Source organism: Falco rusticolus, chromosome 3, assembly GCF_015220075.1.
Source record: "Falco rusticolus isolate bFalRus1 chromosome 3, bFalRus1.pri, whole genome shotgun sequence".
NCBI lineage: Eukaryota > Metazoa > Chordata > Aves > Falconiformes > Falconidae > Falco > Falco rusticolus.
Genome location: NC_051189.1, coordinates 91,861,889 through 91,876,662, shown reverse-complemented (window position 1 = coordinate 91,876,662; position 14,774 = coordinate 91,861,889). Strand labels below are relative to the sequence as shown.

Below are 14,774 nucleotides of genomic sequence, written 5' to 3'. Positions count from 1 at the left end.
CAGTAGTTTGGAAACTGCTTTGCTTGGCATGCTTAGGGAGGTGTTGGAGCTCTAACCTAATGATGTTTGGGAAGTAAGCAGTGCCGTTCATTGCTGTCCCAGGCCAACAAGAATACCAGATGCAATATTTATTCAAACTGAAAGAGGGTAGATTCACATTAGGTATTAGCGAGAAATTCTTCACTAGGAGGGCGGTGAGGCAGTGGAACAGCTTGCCCAGAGCAGCTGTGGGTGCCCCATCCCTGGAAGTGCTCAAGGCCAGGCTGGATGGGGCTTTGGGCAACCTGGTCTAGTGGAAGGTGTCCCTGCCCATGGCAGGGGGGGTGGAATCAGGTGATTTTTGAGGTCCCTTCCAACCCAAACCATTTTATGATTCTATGAATATTTGCAAGGCTTGTGTCTTACTATTAGCATTGCAAAGAAAAGTTAGCTTGGAGCTGCCCAGCACTTTAAGGATATGGTGAGGGTTTAGTTCTGAAACGCAAAGACATCAGAGCTGACGATGGCCAAGAATTTTTCTTTAAGGAAATGTCTTCTGTTTAGGACATTGATCAGAACAATTTTAAATATTTGAAATGGGGAGCAGGGGGTGGAGGCGTGGAGGGAGGGAGGATAGGCTGACAGCGTCCTAGCCACTTCTTTCTGAAACCTGGATTTGAAGAAACCTCAAAAAATTCCTACAAAAAATTAGTTTGAGCTCCAGCACTTTCTATGGCTTTTCAGGTGTGCATTGCAGAAAGGCAGCAGATCTTACAACTGCACAAACACAGTCTTGCTGGGGAGGGGGATTTAAAAATTAACAGAACCCTGAAGTTCTTCAGGAAATTTTATATCATGGTTGCTGGGATCAAGCTCCTTACTGCCCCTAGTTTACATACATGTTTTAAACCGGGAGAGTGTTTGGGGTGTGAAGTTCTTGGGCAGTTCTTCAGCCCTAAGAAGATTAGAGGAAGCTTGAAAGAAAAAAAGTGGAACCTGAGATGGACTTTAGGCAGGTTGTTCAGCATTTTTGTAGCTCCTGTTAGTGTAATTGATAGTGTCCTGCTCTCCCGAACATCCCTCAGAATATCTGTAGTTCACAAGCAAAGCTGCTCCTTCTCATTCTTCCCATTGAAAGAATGATTTTGCTTTGGTTTGTTTCAGAGCTGGAAAAGGAGATCACCAGGAGACCGAAGAAAGTCTGTATTGTTAAAGTGGTGGGAACAAGAAACCTGTGGAAGAACATCGTAGTATTGTGTGTAAACTCGTAAGTTCGATCTCTCTTCATTTGGATGGTTGTGTGGTTGGTGAACTGGAAGCAGTAATGGGAAATGATAGGGTAGCTCCTCTGGTTCCCAGCGTGGGACCCTTCACTGGTGTCTCTGATAAATGGCCCTGGAAAACCACAAGCTGTTGCAGGGAATTATTTTTTTTTACGGCAAACGTGGAGGAACTCATCAGCCATTTCAGGCAGCAGCACCACATGTCTTCTCAGGTGTCGTGGTGCAAGTGCATTGTTGTCACCAGCGGTCTTGCACAGCCATGTGCTGGTACATGCTTACGCACGCAGACACCTGCAGCTGGTGGCCTGGGTGGGGTTTTTGAAATCATTCATGCCGCAGGAGTGCAAGTTTGTGTTGTTTACATCTGATAGAGCTGTGCTGCAGAGGAAGATGTTGCTTGCCAGTAAATACAAGCCTACTCCCTTGTATAATAGCTGTGCTTGATAGGGCTTCACAAGCAGATCACAAAGTGGTTCAGTGCTCCCAGATCACGTGTGGGGCGCACAGGGAGAATGTGTGGCCTCGCACAGAGCAGCGTGGTGTCCGGCTCCTAAGGCTTCGGCTTGGACATGCTTACCTGGGCAAAACCATCTGCCTCTGAGACCTTCTGTCCAGAACTGAGTGCCTTGTGAAGTGGAAAGAGATGGGCAGAAAATTCAGCCTCTAACCAAACCCAATTTTGGGTAGGGTAGCGGCAGTGGATTTTCTAAATTTTTGATCTTATAAAATGCCCATTTCTTTTTGTGACTTTTTTTCAAATGGGAGGTGGGGAGAAGACTGGATTTTCCCCATCCTCTGCTCTGTTTAGAAGTACATGGCTCTCTTGTGGCTTTTTCTTCATTACTTCAGGGCCCTACTCTGCAGCCTTCACTCCTGTTACCAGGCTCAGGGGTCAGTCACCCCCCAGAGGGGACAGCCCCTGTGCTGGGCAGTCACCCAGGGGCACACGGGCTTCAGGGGTTGGTTGCCAGCATTACCAGTTGCAGAATCAACTCAGGTTTTATGATTTTTGTGTGTGTCTCTCACCCACCAGTGGGTGACTCCCTCTGTTTGGAAACAGAATTTTCCTCGTAGGCTGAGCTGGTAGATTTAGTAGCCTGTGTTAACTGTATTTGGGAAAAAAAGGTTGTGTAGGGAATTCTCCCTTTCTGCCTCACCCCTTTAAAGTACACACATTTGGAAATTCCCTAAACCAGAACAAGGCAGCCCAAAGAATAACTTCTGGCAGTAGCACATTGAGGCGGTTCACCTTCCAAGTAGAGCATGAAGCAGATGTGTGTTTGAGGAAATAGCTTCCATGTTTGTTTTTAGGGGGTGGGAAAAAAACCTATTTCATTTTATTTGTTATTCCTGTTAAGGAATGTACTAAGCCCCTGTTGGGGCTTAACTAAGTTTTAGTAGTGTGCAACATGGAGAAGGAACCTTTTGCAGGGAATGATAAGACATCAAGGGGGATAAATGTATTTAGTTTTAAAAGCAACTGTTCTGAGCTGCTCAGCAAGTTAAGATAATAGAGTAATTCCTGGGGAAGCAGGCTGGAAAGCAAACTTCAAATTATATGTTCATTTAGTTTATAGGTCATGACCTAAAAAGCAACTTCAGTAAGGGTGTTTGCATGCACAGAAAAGACAGAAGATACAAACCAGTTAATTCTGCCATCTTATCAACATTTTTTTGCTGATTAATATTTCTTTTATGGGAGGAGTCAGCTATAATCTAGGAAAACAATCTAGTTATAGTCTATATGACATTCTTGTGTAACAGCCAGTACTTGTGCTAGGTTTTTATCAAGGGGAAGGTGTTTGGTATTGGGGGTGTATTTTTGAACTATAGCATTGATTCACAAGATCAGAAGAGAAATTTCCCCAGGCCCTGGGCTGTCAGGCACTCAGCAATTGCATATTCCCCCAGCTGTTTCTATGTTTATATTAATATCCAATTTACACTGAGAGATACTTCAAATTCTTGACCTTCAGGAGGATAGAGGTGTATCAGTGTAATGTACCTGCCATTCATTTTTTGGAGACCTGGATCTGTGCCTGCTGCTCTGTCAGGCACAATTAATTTGTGACACGAGGTTTGTCTGCTCCAAATGCCAGGGGCAGGAGGCCCTTCCCAGCAGGGGTATTTGTGCTGTGACGGGGGTGGCTGGGAGCACTGACCTCCCGTAGCAGCTTTCCTGCAGTTTTGCACCACATCAGGGGTGATGCTGGGGCTTCTCATCCGACTTCTGTACCTCCAGCACCCTGCTCTTTATTTGCTGGGCAGGGGCAGACAGGAGAAGGACGAGTGCAATGGAGTGGCAAGATGTTGATCACTGGCATCATGAAGAAACTTTTTTAAAAGAGGGGGAGACACATTGCTGTGAAGGGTGGTGTAAATTCATAGATCGAATTAGGGCTTATTGTTTCATAGTTGTAAGAATCATTGCAGCACCTGCGACTTCCATTTCTAAGAGGTTTTCAGTTGTAACAGGCTAGCTTGGGAAGTGAGATGCAGTCTTTAGTCTGACCAAATGACACAGACAGGCGGGTCTTCCTGGAAGACATGGTTGTATTGCGTGGGTGTTTTGCTGTCCAAGCACACGGGCTGCTTCATCCCAGCAGCGCTGGCTCTATGGCTGTCAGTGGATGCACTGGGAACAGAGAGATATCCTTCTTGAGATGGGAGTTCTCGAGTGCACTGGGAAAAGCAACCACACACTAGGAGTCCTCGTGAAGTTGCTCGTACCCTGATTGTACCACAAGCAACAGTTATATGAATGAAGCCAGTAGACTGCAAATGCCTAGTTGAGTGGAGTTTTTTCTTTTGCTGCTTTTGATCGCTGCTTATTTTTACAGCACCTAGAAGTCTGAGATGAGTCCTTTTGCACTAGGTGTTGTATTGCTGCAGAGGAAGAAACTCTTCGTGCATTAGCATGTTCCTGCGTTGAATTACGTTGCAGTGCGTGGCTGCCTTCTCAGCAATGATCTCCTCTTGCCCTCTCCTCTTTTCCCTAGGCTGACTGGTTATGGCATACACCACTGTTTTGCAAAAAGCATGATGGGGCACGAAGCAAAGATGGCGATTACCCACAACTTCTACGCGGACTACTACACCATGGCTGGGATTGCGCTGGCATCCTGCCTGGCCATGTGCCCAGTGGTTGGGTTTCTGGGGAGGAGAGGAGGACTCCTGCTTTTCATGATCCTTACGGCCCTGGCATCACTTCTGCAGCTGGGCCTTCTCAACTGTAAGTTGGAGACACGAGCTTTTCAGGATCACACAAGTTTGACATGCAAACAAGGGACCAGGAATTATGAACGTTTCCTTTGACTTTCTCAGATTTGACATGCCGTACACCTGCTTAGCTTAAGAAGCTGAATCTGTTTGAAGAATTCCCCAGACACTTGTTGTCTTAGGTTCATTAACAAAAGCCGTTGTGCGCTGGATGAGTCCCCGTGGTGAAGTTCATTGAGCACTGGTGCTGCTTCTAGGACTGTTACTTAAACAAAAAATGCTTTTAATTTTATTCAGTGAGATAACCTCTGGGAAAAGAGCTGGTTAGGGCTTGGGAAGGGAAAACCTTCCCACTCCAGTCTGCTTCTCAAATGGCCTCAAACAGAAGTTAAAGCAGTAGATGTATGTCCTCTGCCTGCTCTGAGCATCTTGCTACTGCAAGTAATATATAGGTAGCATGGAAATATGCAGCTGAAAGACCCTACTTTTAGCACAGTGTGTATGTATAGCCCATGTGAATATATACACATAATTTTGTGAGGTGACATAGCTTTTCAAATGGGTTGTTCCTGCCAAAAACAAGAGTATCCTGCCTTCTCCTTTGCAGGCAGTGACCTTTCTCTGGCCCTTTTGAGCTGCTTCAGCTATTTAAACTGCTAAAGAAATATTCTCTTTCCCTATTTTATTGCCTTGTCTTAATTTTCTGTTGGATGAGGAAGTTGAACTTGATGGATCAGAGAGAGGTGTTGAAGTAGAGGGAAGGTGGGATATGCTTTGCCCTCTCACAGCTGCCAACCATTAGACCCCTGCCCCATGAAACCTCACCCCAAGGAAGGGAGAAGAGCACTGAGACATGGTTTGAACAAACTGGATATGCGACAAACACTACAACTTGTTGCTGTTTTTCATTTCTAAGTTTAGAAATAATTAAGGGCTTTAATGAGAAAGTTTTTTGCATTAAGGATGGAAAGATTTCACATTCCCACATGCTGAAGGCAGCCCTGAGGCAGCAAGAATTGTTCCATATTTACAGATCGTGTTTCCTGAAAGCATTTACTAAGTGAACCTTCAGCAGACATGCTTTTTGTGAGTGTAGGAGGAAAACAGGGAACCTCTTTCATGGCATGGAGGCAACTCCAACATCGTGTGTGTTTGCTCCCAGCTTGGCACAGATGTTTACATTCCCTTTGAGCACACTTTACCATGTCCAGCAGTCCCCAGCCCATCCATGGGCTGCGACCATTCACATGCAGATGCACGCTGTGCCTGTGTGCAGCCTCCCAAAACTCCACATTCTTGAGGTGGTTTCCATCAGGGTCTCTCCATACTAATTAGTCTAATTTATTCGGGTTTTAAGGATGTCAGATGTTTATTGAGGCTGTTGAGGTAATAAACATGCAGTTGCTTAGTGGAGAGAAAGCATGCCAGAGCCATTAGTCTGCTCCAGAGTCATGAAGATCTGGTTGCAGCTTTTCAACAACAAAAAAGGGGTGAGGGAGGTAGGGAGGAACACCCTGTAGGAATCATTACAACCTTTTCCATAGCGGGTTTAGGTCGTTTTGTGAGCAAAGCTGCTAAAACTGAGAGCAGCCATGGGCTCCAGGCACATCCTGCTACATCGGCACCGAGGATGCTCTCAGTGCCATCCAGCCTTCCCCACCCTGCCCTCACCCCTCTCCCTCTCTTCGTGAGAAGAGGAAGCAAAGGCAGCCTTGAACTTCAGAGTAGTTTGGCTCCCCCTGCTCTAGACCATGCCCCACTTCTTCCTCAGAAGAGCTAGGCACAGTGTTTGGAGTGACCCTGCTGCTTATGATACCTGTTACAGCCTCCTGCGTGTTTTAGCGTAGCGCAGTCTGGGTGTAACTGGCAAATAAAATGAGAATTTGAGGAGGAGGGTGAGGGAGCGAGAGGGGTACTCCCCATCAGCAGGAAACCCACGGTGGCCTCTGAGGCTTGCCGTGTTCAGCCCTTCCTCCTGACCCTGGGATGTCACCTGGGATGTCACAGGAACCTGGGAGATGACCAGCAGAGCTGTGCCCCTTGCTTCCCAGTACTGCCATGTGCTCCTTTGCGGTTGGGACACATGGCAGCTGGTGGCTAGTGTGGCACATGGACCACCAGCTCAGGGTTTTGGTGAGAAATAAGTCTCCCACCAGTGTGATGGTGCTGATGCCCAGAGTTTTGCTCTCTAACTAAAGCCTCTGTAGGCCATTCCCTTGGGGCTGCAGCAGGAGGGCAGTTTCTCTTCTCCCCCTTCATTAATGACAAAGAGGCCTTTGTGTTAATCCCAGTGGTAATTCTGGGGCTCTTAAAAAAGCTTTACTGCTGTGTTTGTTATCACTGCCTCATTAGCATGCTGTCCTCCAGCTGAAAGGGGCCTGGAAATGGTGTGTTCTATCTGGTGGCCAGGGGAAGATGTGCCAGCCATGGCACTGGAAAGGAGAAGGCAGGGGGTGGGAGTGGGGTGCAGGGGGCTAGGGTGGCATGTGGAATTTACCTGGGTTTGTTTCTTTTCCTTTGAATAAATAAGTATGTAACCAATAGTATGTTCTTGTGTTCTCTCCCTTTCTCTCTTACTTTTATCGTACTCTTAACTTCTGTGGTCTTGGATCCAGTGATTGGAAAATACAGTCAACTTCCAGACTCAGGTATGCTTTCCAGATGGGTCAGCACCGTGTGGGAAGCCCTCCCCCGGGAGCGGGTAGATCTGAAAGGCTGGAGCCAAAGCACCCGCAGGAGAGCTGCTCCCACAGACGGGTGCAGGGGGAAAGGCCACTTCTACACCGTGCCTGGGGACCCCGCTGGCAGGCTGGCTTCTTCGTTTATATACAGTCTCTCAGTGTAGCATCCCCTCCACAGTCTGACACGCCTCTGCATGTCAAGAGAAGGTGCAAAGATCACCCAAGGTTTATTTTTTAGATAAGGGGCAAGGCTTTCTTAGAAAGTCTCCTTCTCAGAAGCAACATTGCCAGTCTGTTTTTTTCCAGAAAGATCTGAGATGCTAAAGTCCCTTCTGATAAGGGGACTTAGGCACCTTTAGAAGATACTTCCCTGGACACTTATCCCAGCCTGAAATACTATAATAGCAATGCAGTAACAGGCTACAGGGGAACAAAATTTACCCTTCTGTATTTGATTTAATGGACCTGACCTTGCCCAGCTTTTCTGCGTCTGTTCTGCTGAGCAGTCCCCGGCTCCCTGGAGGGTCAGGAGTGCAGCCTCACCCGCTGTGCAAGAGTTACCTCGGAGACCCATAGTTTGCAAGGTGCCACACTCACATCCTTCTCTGCTGGCAGTATTTGCTCTCTCTCCCCAGTTTGGGGTGCGTTGCAGAAAGAGCTTAGCCCTGAGCAGGCTGCAGCATGTTTTGGAAGTTGTAACCAAAGAGCTCCTAAATACCTTTTGCTCTCCAGACAGCTGATATGTTCAGCAAGAACAAAAGCAGGTGTTATTTTTCATTAGATCCAACCCAGAGAGTGCACCTGCTTGAGACTGCATGCTGCCGAGCAGCCCTTTCTCCAAGCAGATCTTGGGACTTGGCTGGAGGAAGGTGGGGGACATTGGCCGCAAAGCTTCAGCCCTTTCCCTAGTGCTCCTGTCAGGCATGATGTGTTCCCCTCATATGGTGCAATAGCCTGTTCAAACAACGTGGCCTCCTCGCTGGCCAGGAGGGACCCACGGGAGCTTGTGCAACCCTGGATCAGATATCCCATCCCTGCCCGCAGAAGGTGGGGAGCAGGGATCAAATGAGAGATGTATTGTCATTGTGGCCAGGAGACAGAATCCTTTAGCTTTGTTTAGATTTACTGGGGTTTCTCCCTGTGCTTGGTAGACACTGTTCACCCCTGGAAACCTCGCTGCCATCCAGCCATGAAATGACTGAGCAAAGAGCCTTGCTGGACACAGTGACTTAGGGGAGGGCTTCACCGTCCTTGGCATCAGCTTTTCTCACCCAGGGTGTCAGGTGAAGGCTGTCAAGCTGGCTATTAGGGCAGAGTCTGCAGACTGATCATGTGCAGGGGCTTAGCACGGAGACGGGAGCACTGTTATTTCTTTCCCTCTTGTCCTACAAGCCTCCCTGGTGCCTAAGCCACCGAGCTGTACCAGATGTTTGGCAGCTTGATGAACGCTGGCTGCCTCCGCTTGTCTGTCAAACGTGGGAGGGAAGCGGCTGGTGCCTAAAAGACTGCCCAAAGATCTATTTTTTTTCTTGGGTTTTACTTTTTTGTGGTGGCTGGACATAAGCAATTCAGAGATCACTGCCATTTTTGGCATGGCATTATGGGGTTTTTTTCAGGTATGTTTGTGTTTCAGGTGCTTAGGGAATGGATTTTATAAATACCAGTTTTAAATTAGTATTACAAAAATGACTCAAGTTCTTGTCTAGGGAGGATGAGTAACAGAAACAATTTTTCCTTGTTTTCTTCCTTGGAAGTTTGGCCTTATCCTCACTGTTCATAAACACACTTGTCTTGGCAGGTATGAGTGACAGTGTCAAAGACAAATTCTCTACTGCATTTTCCATCGTGGGTATGTTTTCTTCGCATGCGGTTGGAAGCCTCAGCGTGTTCTTCTGTGCTGAAATCACACCCACAGTAATCAGGTGAGACACTGGAGTCCCCTCTTCAAAGAGTAGGGATGAAATTATCCTCATTTAATTGATAACTGACTGTGTAACTTAATACACTGTATGGGAGGAGAAATCCCCCATAGTTGGAGACCTCATAGCAATTTTTGGGCTGCTCCTTAATGTCACTGCAGTCAGTCTGCCCAAGTAAATGCCTGTCTGTAGACAGAGGCTTTGTTTCCCATAGCTCCACCTTGTGTCCCATCGTGGTGATTTTCAGTAAGCTGGGCATCATGAATTGCATTTGTTTGCAGTGCAGTATGGTCTTAAATACTTAGCGGAACCAGATAGTGCAGTTGAACCATGTCACTGCTTCACATACTCTGGCTGGACTTGTACAAGCAGTGACCATGTGAATATGTGGCTTGATATTAAAAGAGAAATTCCACAAGTGTGCAGAGGAGGACATAGGTGCCAGCAATCCCTGCCTCCATTAATTAATCAGGCCAGCTATAGGGGTACTTTGATGGAAAGGAGGTGTTGCAGCATGTGGTGTTAAATGCTTTTGGTGTGTACAGGTGCTCTGCAAGTCTGCCTCTCCTACAGCAGCATCAGTGTGAGTGGTTTGCCTTTTATTGCAGATAGTCATCTTTCTCTTTGCACCCAGATCTATTTTAGCAAAGGCTCAAAGTTTTTTTTAAAAAGGAGTGCTTTCACCCCAGGCAGTAGTAGAAATCAGGCAGATGGTCTTTGCTGGAGAGCTTCTCATAAAATGTGTTGTCAGGTTTTTGTACCATTTTCTGTATTCACTGTTTATTACCTTTCACAGCACAAAGGTTGTGCTTTTGTGTTCTAGATTATGTTTTCAGCAATGCTGCAGCAATTCAGGAGTCTGCCTGGCCTCCATTGAATTTCCCAGGAATGTAGGTCATATGGATGGGAGGAAGAGAGGGTGGAGGGAAGAGGAATCTCGGTTTTTTCCGCTCTTTTTTTTTTTTCCCCCTCCAAATTATATACCTTTTCAATAACTTTGCAGAAGTATTACAGCAAAACTGTCAGCTGAGTAGCCAGAGTCTCCTTGATCCATGGCCTTTTCTTCCAAGCAATCTGACTTTGTGAATGTATTTTACAGGTAACGTTATTTCCACAGGGAAAGGCAATGTGAGTGGTGAGGTTATACAGCACCCAAAACACTAACAGCTATTTACTTCAGTGTGTGTCACTCAGTATGGTGGTTTTATGCCTCTTTAATTTTCTCCTTGTCTCTGTTTGAAAGACACATAGATAAGGAATTGGCCACGTCAACCAGAAGAGAATCTACCAATGTCAGATGCACAGTGTGAACTTTGCAAGCTATTTTTCTTAAATCATTTATATGTCTACAGGGAAGGGGACAAAATCCTGGTTGGGAGCTGAAATTCTGCTTCCCCTGACTCTGCTGGGTGACACCAGGCGAGTGACCATAGCTGGATATGCCTCAGGGTCCCCATTTATTAATAGGGATGATGACACTGCAGTGCTTTGTGGTCCTGTCACTGTGAAGCTCTTGATAAGAACCACTCCGGGCTCTAATTAGTGGGTGGTGCTCAGCGCTGTGTGTAATCCTGTCTCAGGCGGAGGTGTGTCGTTAAGCTTCCTTGTATCTTGGGTTTTGGTGGGATCTGCCTGCTCCCTCATAACCTGTTCCCCAGAATACTGCCTTGGATGCCCTTCAGCGTGTCAGACCATGTCAATATACTTTTGGTTGAATGTGGAGGAGCCTTAAGGAAAAGGGAGGCAGAGAGAGCACTGGGGCCATCTCTGGGGTTTCTCTGATCAGATCCTTTACCTGTAATCCCCCATCCCTAAGGGAGGAAGACAGCGCTGCTGTTGTCGGAGTAGTGGTGGCATAATAGTGAAGCCGTAGCACCCGGCCAGCTCTGCTGCTGTGGGGTTGAGATGAACAGTTACAGCGGTGTAGGAGGAAAGCAGCCATCTTCATCGCCCAGAGGTGCCACCTGCTCCAGAAGCACAAAGGTCCCATGCTGTCATGTGGCACAGAGGGGTCTTCGTACCCTTGCGCTGCACCCCGGTCTCCTGGTGCTAGGTTAGGAGAGCTTCACCTGCAGCTCCCGTTCCTTGTACCGGGGGCTTTGGTATGGAGCTCCTTCCAAAAACTGAATCTAAGCACTAAGGGGTGCTGATAATCCATCTCTAACAATCTTGATGGGAACACCACTGCAGTCTGCCCAGCTACTAGGTAGGAATAGGCTGAGGAAAGCATAGCGTGTCCTCTCCCCGTCCTCTGTGTGCTCAGTTACTACCAAGTGGGAGAGAGATCTGTTGGTTTTTCTCTCTCTGTCCTGCTTTTGTGCCCACCTGGCCAAAGAAATGGAGAGTGGAAATTAGAAATTAGGAGCTTTACCCATCAAGAGCCATCTCAACCCAAATTTCCAGCGGGTACGGTGCTGTTTACTGGGACCTGAACCAGGCCTGGCTTTCCAAAGGCAGCGCCTTGCCCCGTGAAGCCGAGGGATGCCCTGGTGTGCCAAAGAAGCTCTGGCCTGGGACTGAGCGCACAACAGGGTCACTTACAGACAGGAAAGGCAGGGAAAAACCATGGAGGTTTCCAAGGACTGACTTCAAGAAGTGCCTGAGCTGGCTGGTCAGAGCCCTCAAAACCTGGTCTGAATCCAGTGCTGGCCCTGCTTTGTGCGGGAGGCTGGAGCACGTGCTCTCCCAAAATCTTCTCCACTCCTCCAGCCCGAGTGGTGCTCTGGCTCTTTTGTACCCTGAGCCGTGCCACCCGGGTGGCCCAGATGTTTGCTCAAGACAGACAAATGGCCATCTGAAGATAGGATTAACGTTCCTCTGCTCCCCTGAGCAGTGGTGAGAAGGGCAAATCCCCTTTCTTGGGCTTAGCCTGGTTTGAGCAGAGAATATCACTGAGGGTGTTTTGCTGCTCTCTGAAAAAAACGCTGCGGCAGCGAGCGAGGAAATTCTCCCCTGTGAGCTAGGAGGCCCCTTCTGAGGGCAAAATTGTGGACCAAGGTCCTTTCATGATTTGCCCACGCCAGGACCATAAGCCAGCAGCCCTCACAGTCCCTCTCCTGGCTCTGCTTTGCAGCTCGGAGCGCCCTGGAAGCACCAACACTGGCCTCCTCCCACGGGAGACCTGGCACTGAGGAAGAGCGGTGCCCCAAAAACACCCTCAATGGTTTTGATTTCCACCTGCTGCCCTGTGGCACCTGCAGAAAGTGTGAATTACAAGGGTGCTGCCTCTCTTGCCCTGTACCCATTTCCCTGATGTGCATGTGAATAACAAAAAATTCCTGACAGCATTTTTCAGTTTCCTTTTCTCTCCTCCCCTCCCCCCACCCCTGAATTTATGTCTTTGCAGTATAATCAAACATTTTTTAAAAAATCATCTTCTAGGACACATACCAAAATGTATTTTCAAGCATTCTTTTGTCAGGTTGTGATGGTGCTGGATAAAGTAATGCCTGCTCTAATGACTGGTGTCATATGGAAAAACTTTTTTTTTTTCCCCTTCCAGATCTGAAGCTACTTGCCCTGTAACGACAGAGCCGCCTTTGTTGTTGCCTTTTCCTGTTTCCTTTCAGCTTGTTTGATGGCCTTCTACAGCGGCTTTTAAAACTCACCTCAGGTCCTTCTTGGGGGTTGAGATACAATTTAGCTGTAGCAAATACTGATGTAAATAAGCCAGGTTTTTGTTGCTCCAGAGCCAGCTTGGAGAGTGATTTGCCATGCATTCAGGGCTGGTTGTGTCGATTACTCATGTGAGCGTATTAATGAAGTTGCAGGGAGGCCAGCTGCACAATGGCCGCATTCAGCTGGGTTGCTAAATTGCCATTGGAAAGCTGGCAAGTTTTTAATAAGGGCTTTTGCAGTATTTGGGGAAATCACTGTTGTCTGTAAAAAATGCCCTGCCGAGTCGGAAGAATTAGAAGGTGCATATGTGGGTTTTTGATCCAGTCAGTGTCCCAAGAGCATCTTTTGCACCCTGTGCTTGCTGCACTTCAGCTGTCAAGTAAGCAGCGGTGGGTTTTGGAAAGGATTGGGTGCAGATTAGCTTTAACACGGTGGTTGGCTGAGTGAATTTGGCATTTGTAGGTTTGTAATGCTGTGATTACTAGTATGCTCAATAGTAGATGAAGCTTTCTTTTTTTCCAAATGGCTGATGTAAAGCAGTTCAGTTGTCTTCTATAAGGTCCAGTTATCGTTAATAATTACATCTCTGCTTTTGGGCCAGGAACTGAAGCACCTGAGCCTATCTGATCACCAGAGGGTTTGGGAATAGATGGCATCTCCCAGAGGAGCTGCAGGAAGCGTGCTGCCCAGGCGAGCCGGGGGATGGAGGCGTGGGGAGCAGGGTGCCAGTGATTAAGCTCACAGGGAGACCTCCCTCTGCAGGCAGCAGCGTCTTTGGGAAATGAAGGACAGGCTGCCACTCTCAAAGGTTTTACTAAAACAAGTCACTTGAGGGTGACACTTGGCTGGCTGGAGACCTCAGTGGTGCCGCAGCAGAAGGAGGGAATGGTCTGCCCCAGAGAAACGCCTGCGGTGCCGCTTCTGCGCGGGGTCACCCAGCAGAGATGAGCACGAGCTGTGCCTCGGAACAAGGTGGGCATGCACATGGTGCTGCAGGTGTGCCCGGCCCGCTGCTCCAGCAGCTGGAGAGGCTGATGAGCAAGACGAGGGACTGCAAGAGAGGTTGCTGGCATAGGCGAGTGTCATGAGAGAGCACTGAATTTGGCTTGCACAAGCAACTGCCACGCTTGCAGCTGGAGGAAGATGAGGTTATTCTTGCACTTTTTTTAAGCTTTAATGTGTTTCTGTTGTTTTTTGTTGTGCGTGCATGTATCATCTCAATACACAAGCACGTTGCATTTAAGTAATAAGCATTTCTGCTATTATTTTATAAATATTTTATAAAGTTACCTATTTATAATTTAAGCATTTCACCAATGCTAAGTTTTTTGTAACCTTTCTGTGATACAAGAAGAACAAGAAAGAGTGAAGTGAGGGATGTACCTGAACTTGTACAGCGAGTTAAGAGGAGGTCTCAGAAATGAATCCCAAACTCTTGTTTTCCTGTTCTGACCACTAGCTATGTTATCTTTTTTTTCTGAAAAGTGTGCATTTTATTATAACATCAGTGTGTTGAGAGGTTCCAGCCACAACATGTTTTTATGGAGAAAATATTTCAGCACTCAGTGTTTTGTGTAAGGTACCAGGGTAGTGGCCTATAAAGTCTAATCTCCTGCCTCCACTGCTGACTGATGCAAGACACTTTAGAGGCAGCCAAAATTGACTTTTGCACCTACTGCTTCTTGGCGTGAGCTGGAGAAGGCTGGCATGCGAAGTGAAATCTGGTTATCCTCCACTGAATATAGAAATACTTGGAAATAGGAATACTTTAGAGGGCTGTCTACACACTCACGTGACAAAGCTCCTCTTCCTCTTACACGGGGGCAGTTACACGGGTGTGAAAAGCTACTGCAGTGGGTATAGTTGTTTCCCCACGCTGAGGCAAAGAGGCAGCAATGATCTACGACAGCAAAGCAATTCCCTGCTTGAGTTACCGTGCAGTATGAAAGCTGTGAGCAAGCCAGGCTTGCCTCAGAGCTTTCTGATGCTCAGGTGCGTGCTGGACAGGGGGTTGGTCTGCGGGACCAGGAGCGAGGGGGCTGCGGGGCCGGGCTCTCACCTCTGCTGTGTCCGCA

At 47.5% G+C, this 14,774-nt stretch overlaps 1 protein-coding gene across 4 annotated transcripts in view; it reads left to right on the top strand.

Annotated features, from left to right (window-relative positions):
- SLC22A23 (solute carrier family 22 member 23) overlaps window positions 1–14,774 on the top strand; it is a 113,643-nt gene that overhangs the window by 94,443 nt on the left and 4,426 nt on the right. For 3 of the 4 annotated variants that reach the window (XR_005103478.1, XM_037382334.1, XM_037382333.1), the window contains 4 exons: window positions 1,144–1,246; window positions 4,262–4,494; window positions 7,097–7,129; window positions 8,961–9,084. Coding sequence is in view for 3 of the 4 variants with exons in the window: in XM_037382334.1 (XP_037238231.1) it covers window positions 1,144–1,246; window positions 4,262–4,494; window positions 7,097–7,129; window positions 8,961–9,084 (493 nt within the window). In the remaining variant the exon portion in view is untranslated. Of the gene's footprint in view, window positions 1–1,143; window positions 1,247–4,261; window positions 4,495–7,096; window positions 7,130–8,960; window positions 9,085–10,433; window positions 14,769–14,774 lie in introns of those variants that run through there. The other variant, XM_037382335.1, reaches the window with a different exon arrangement.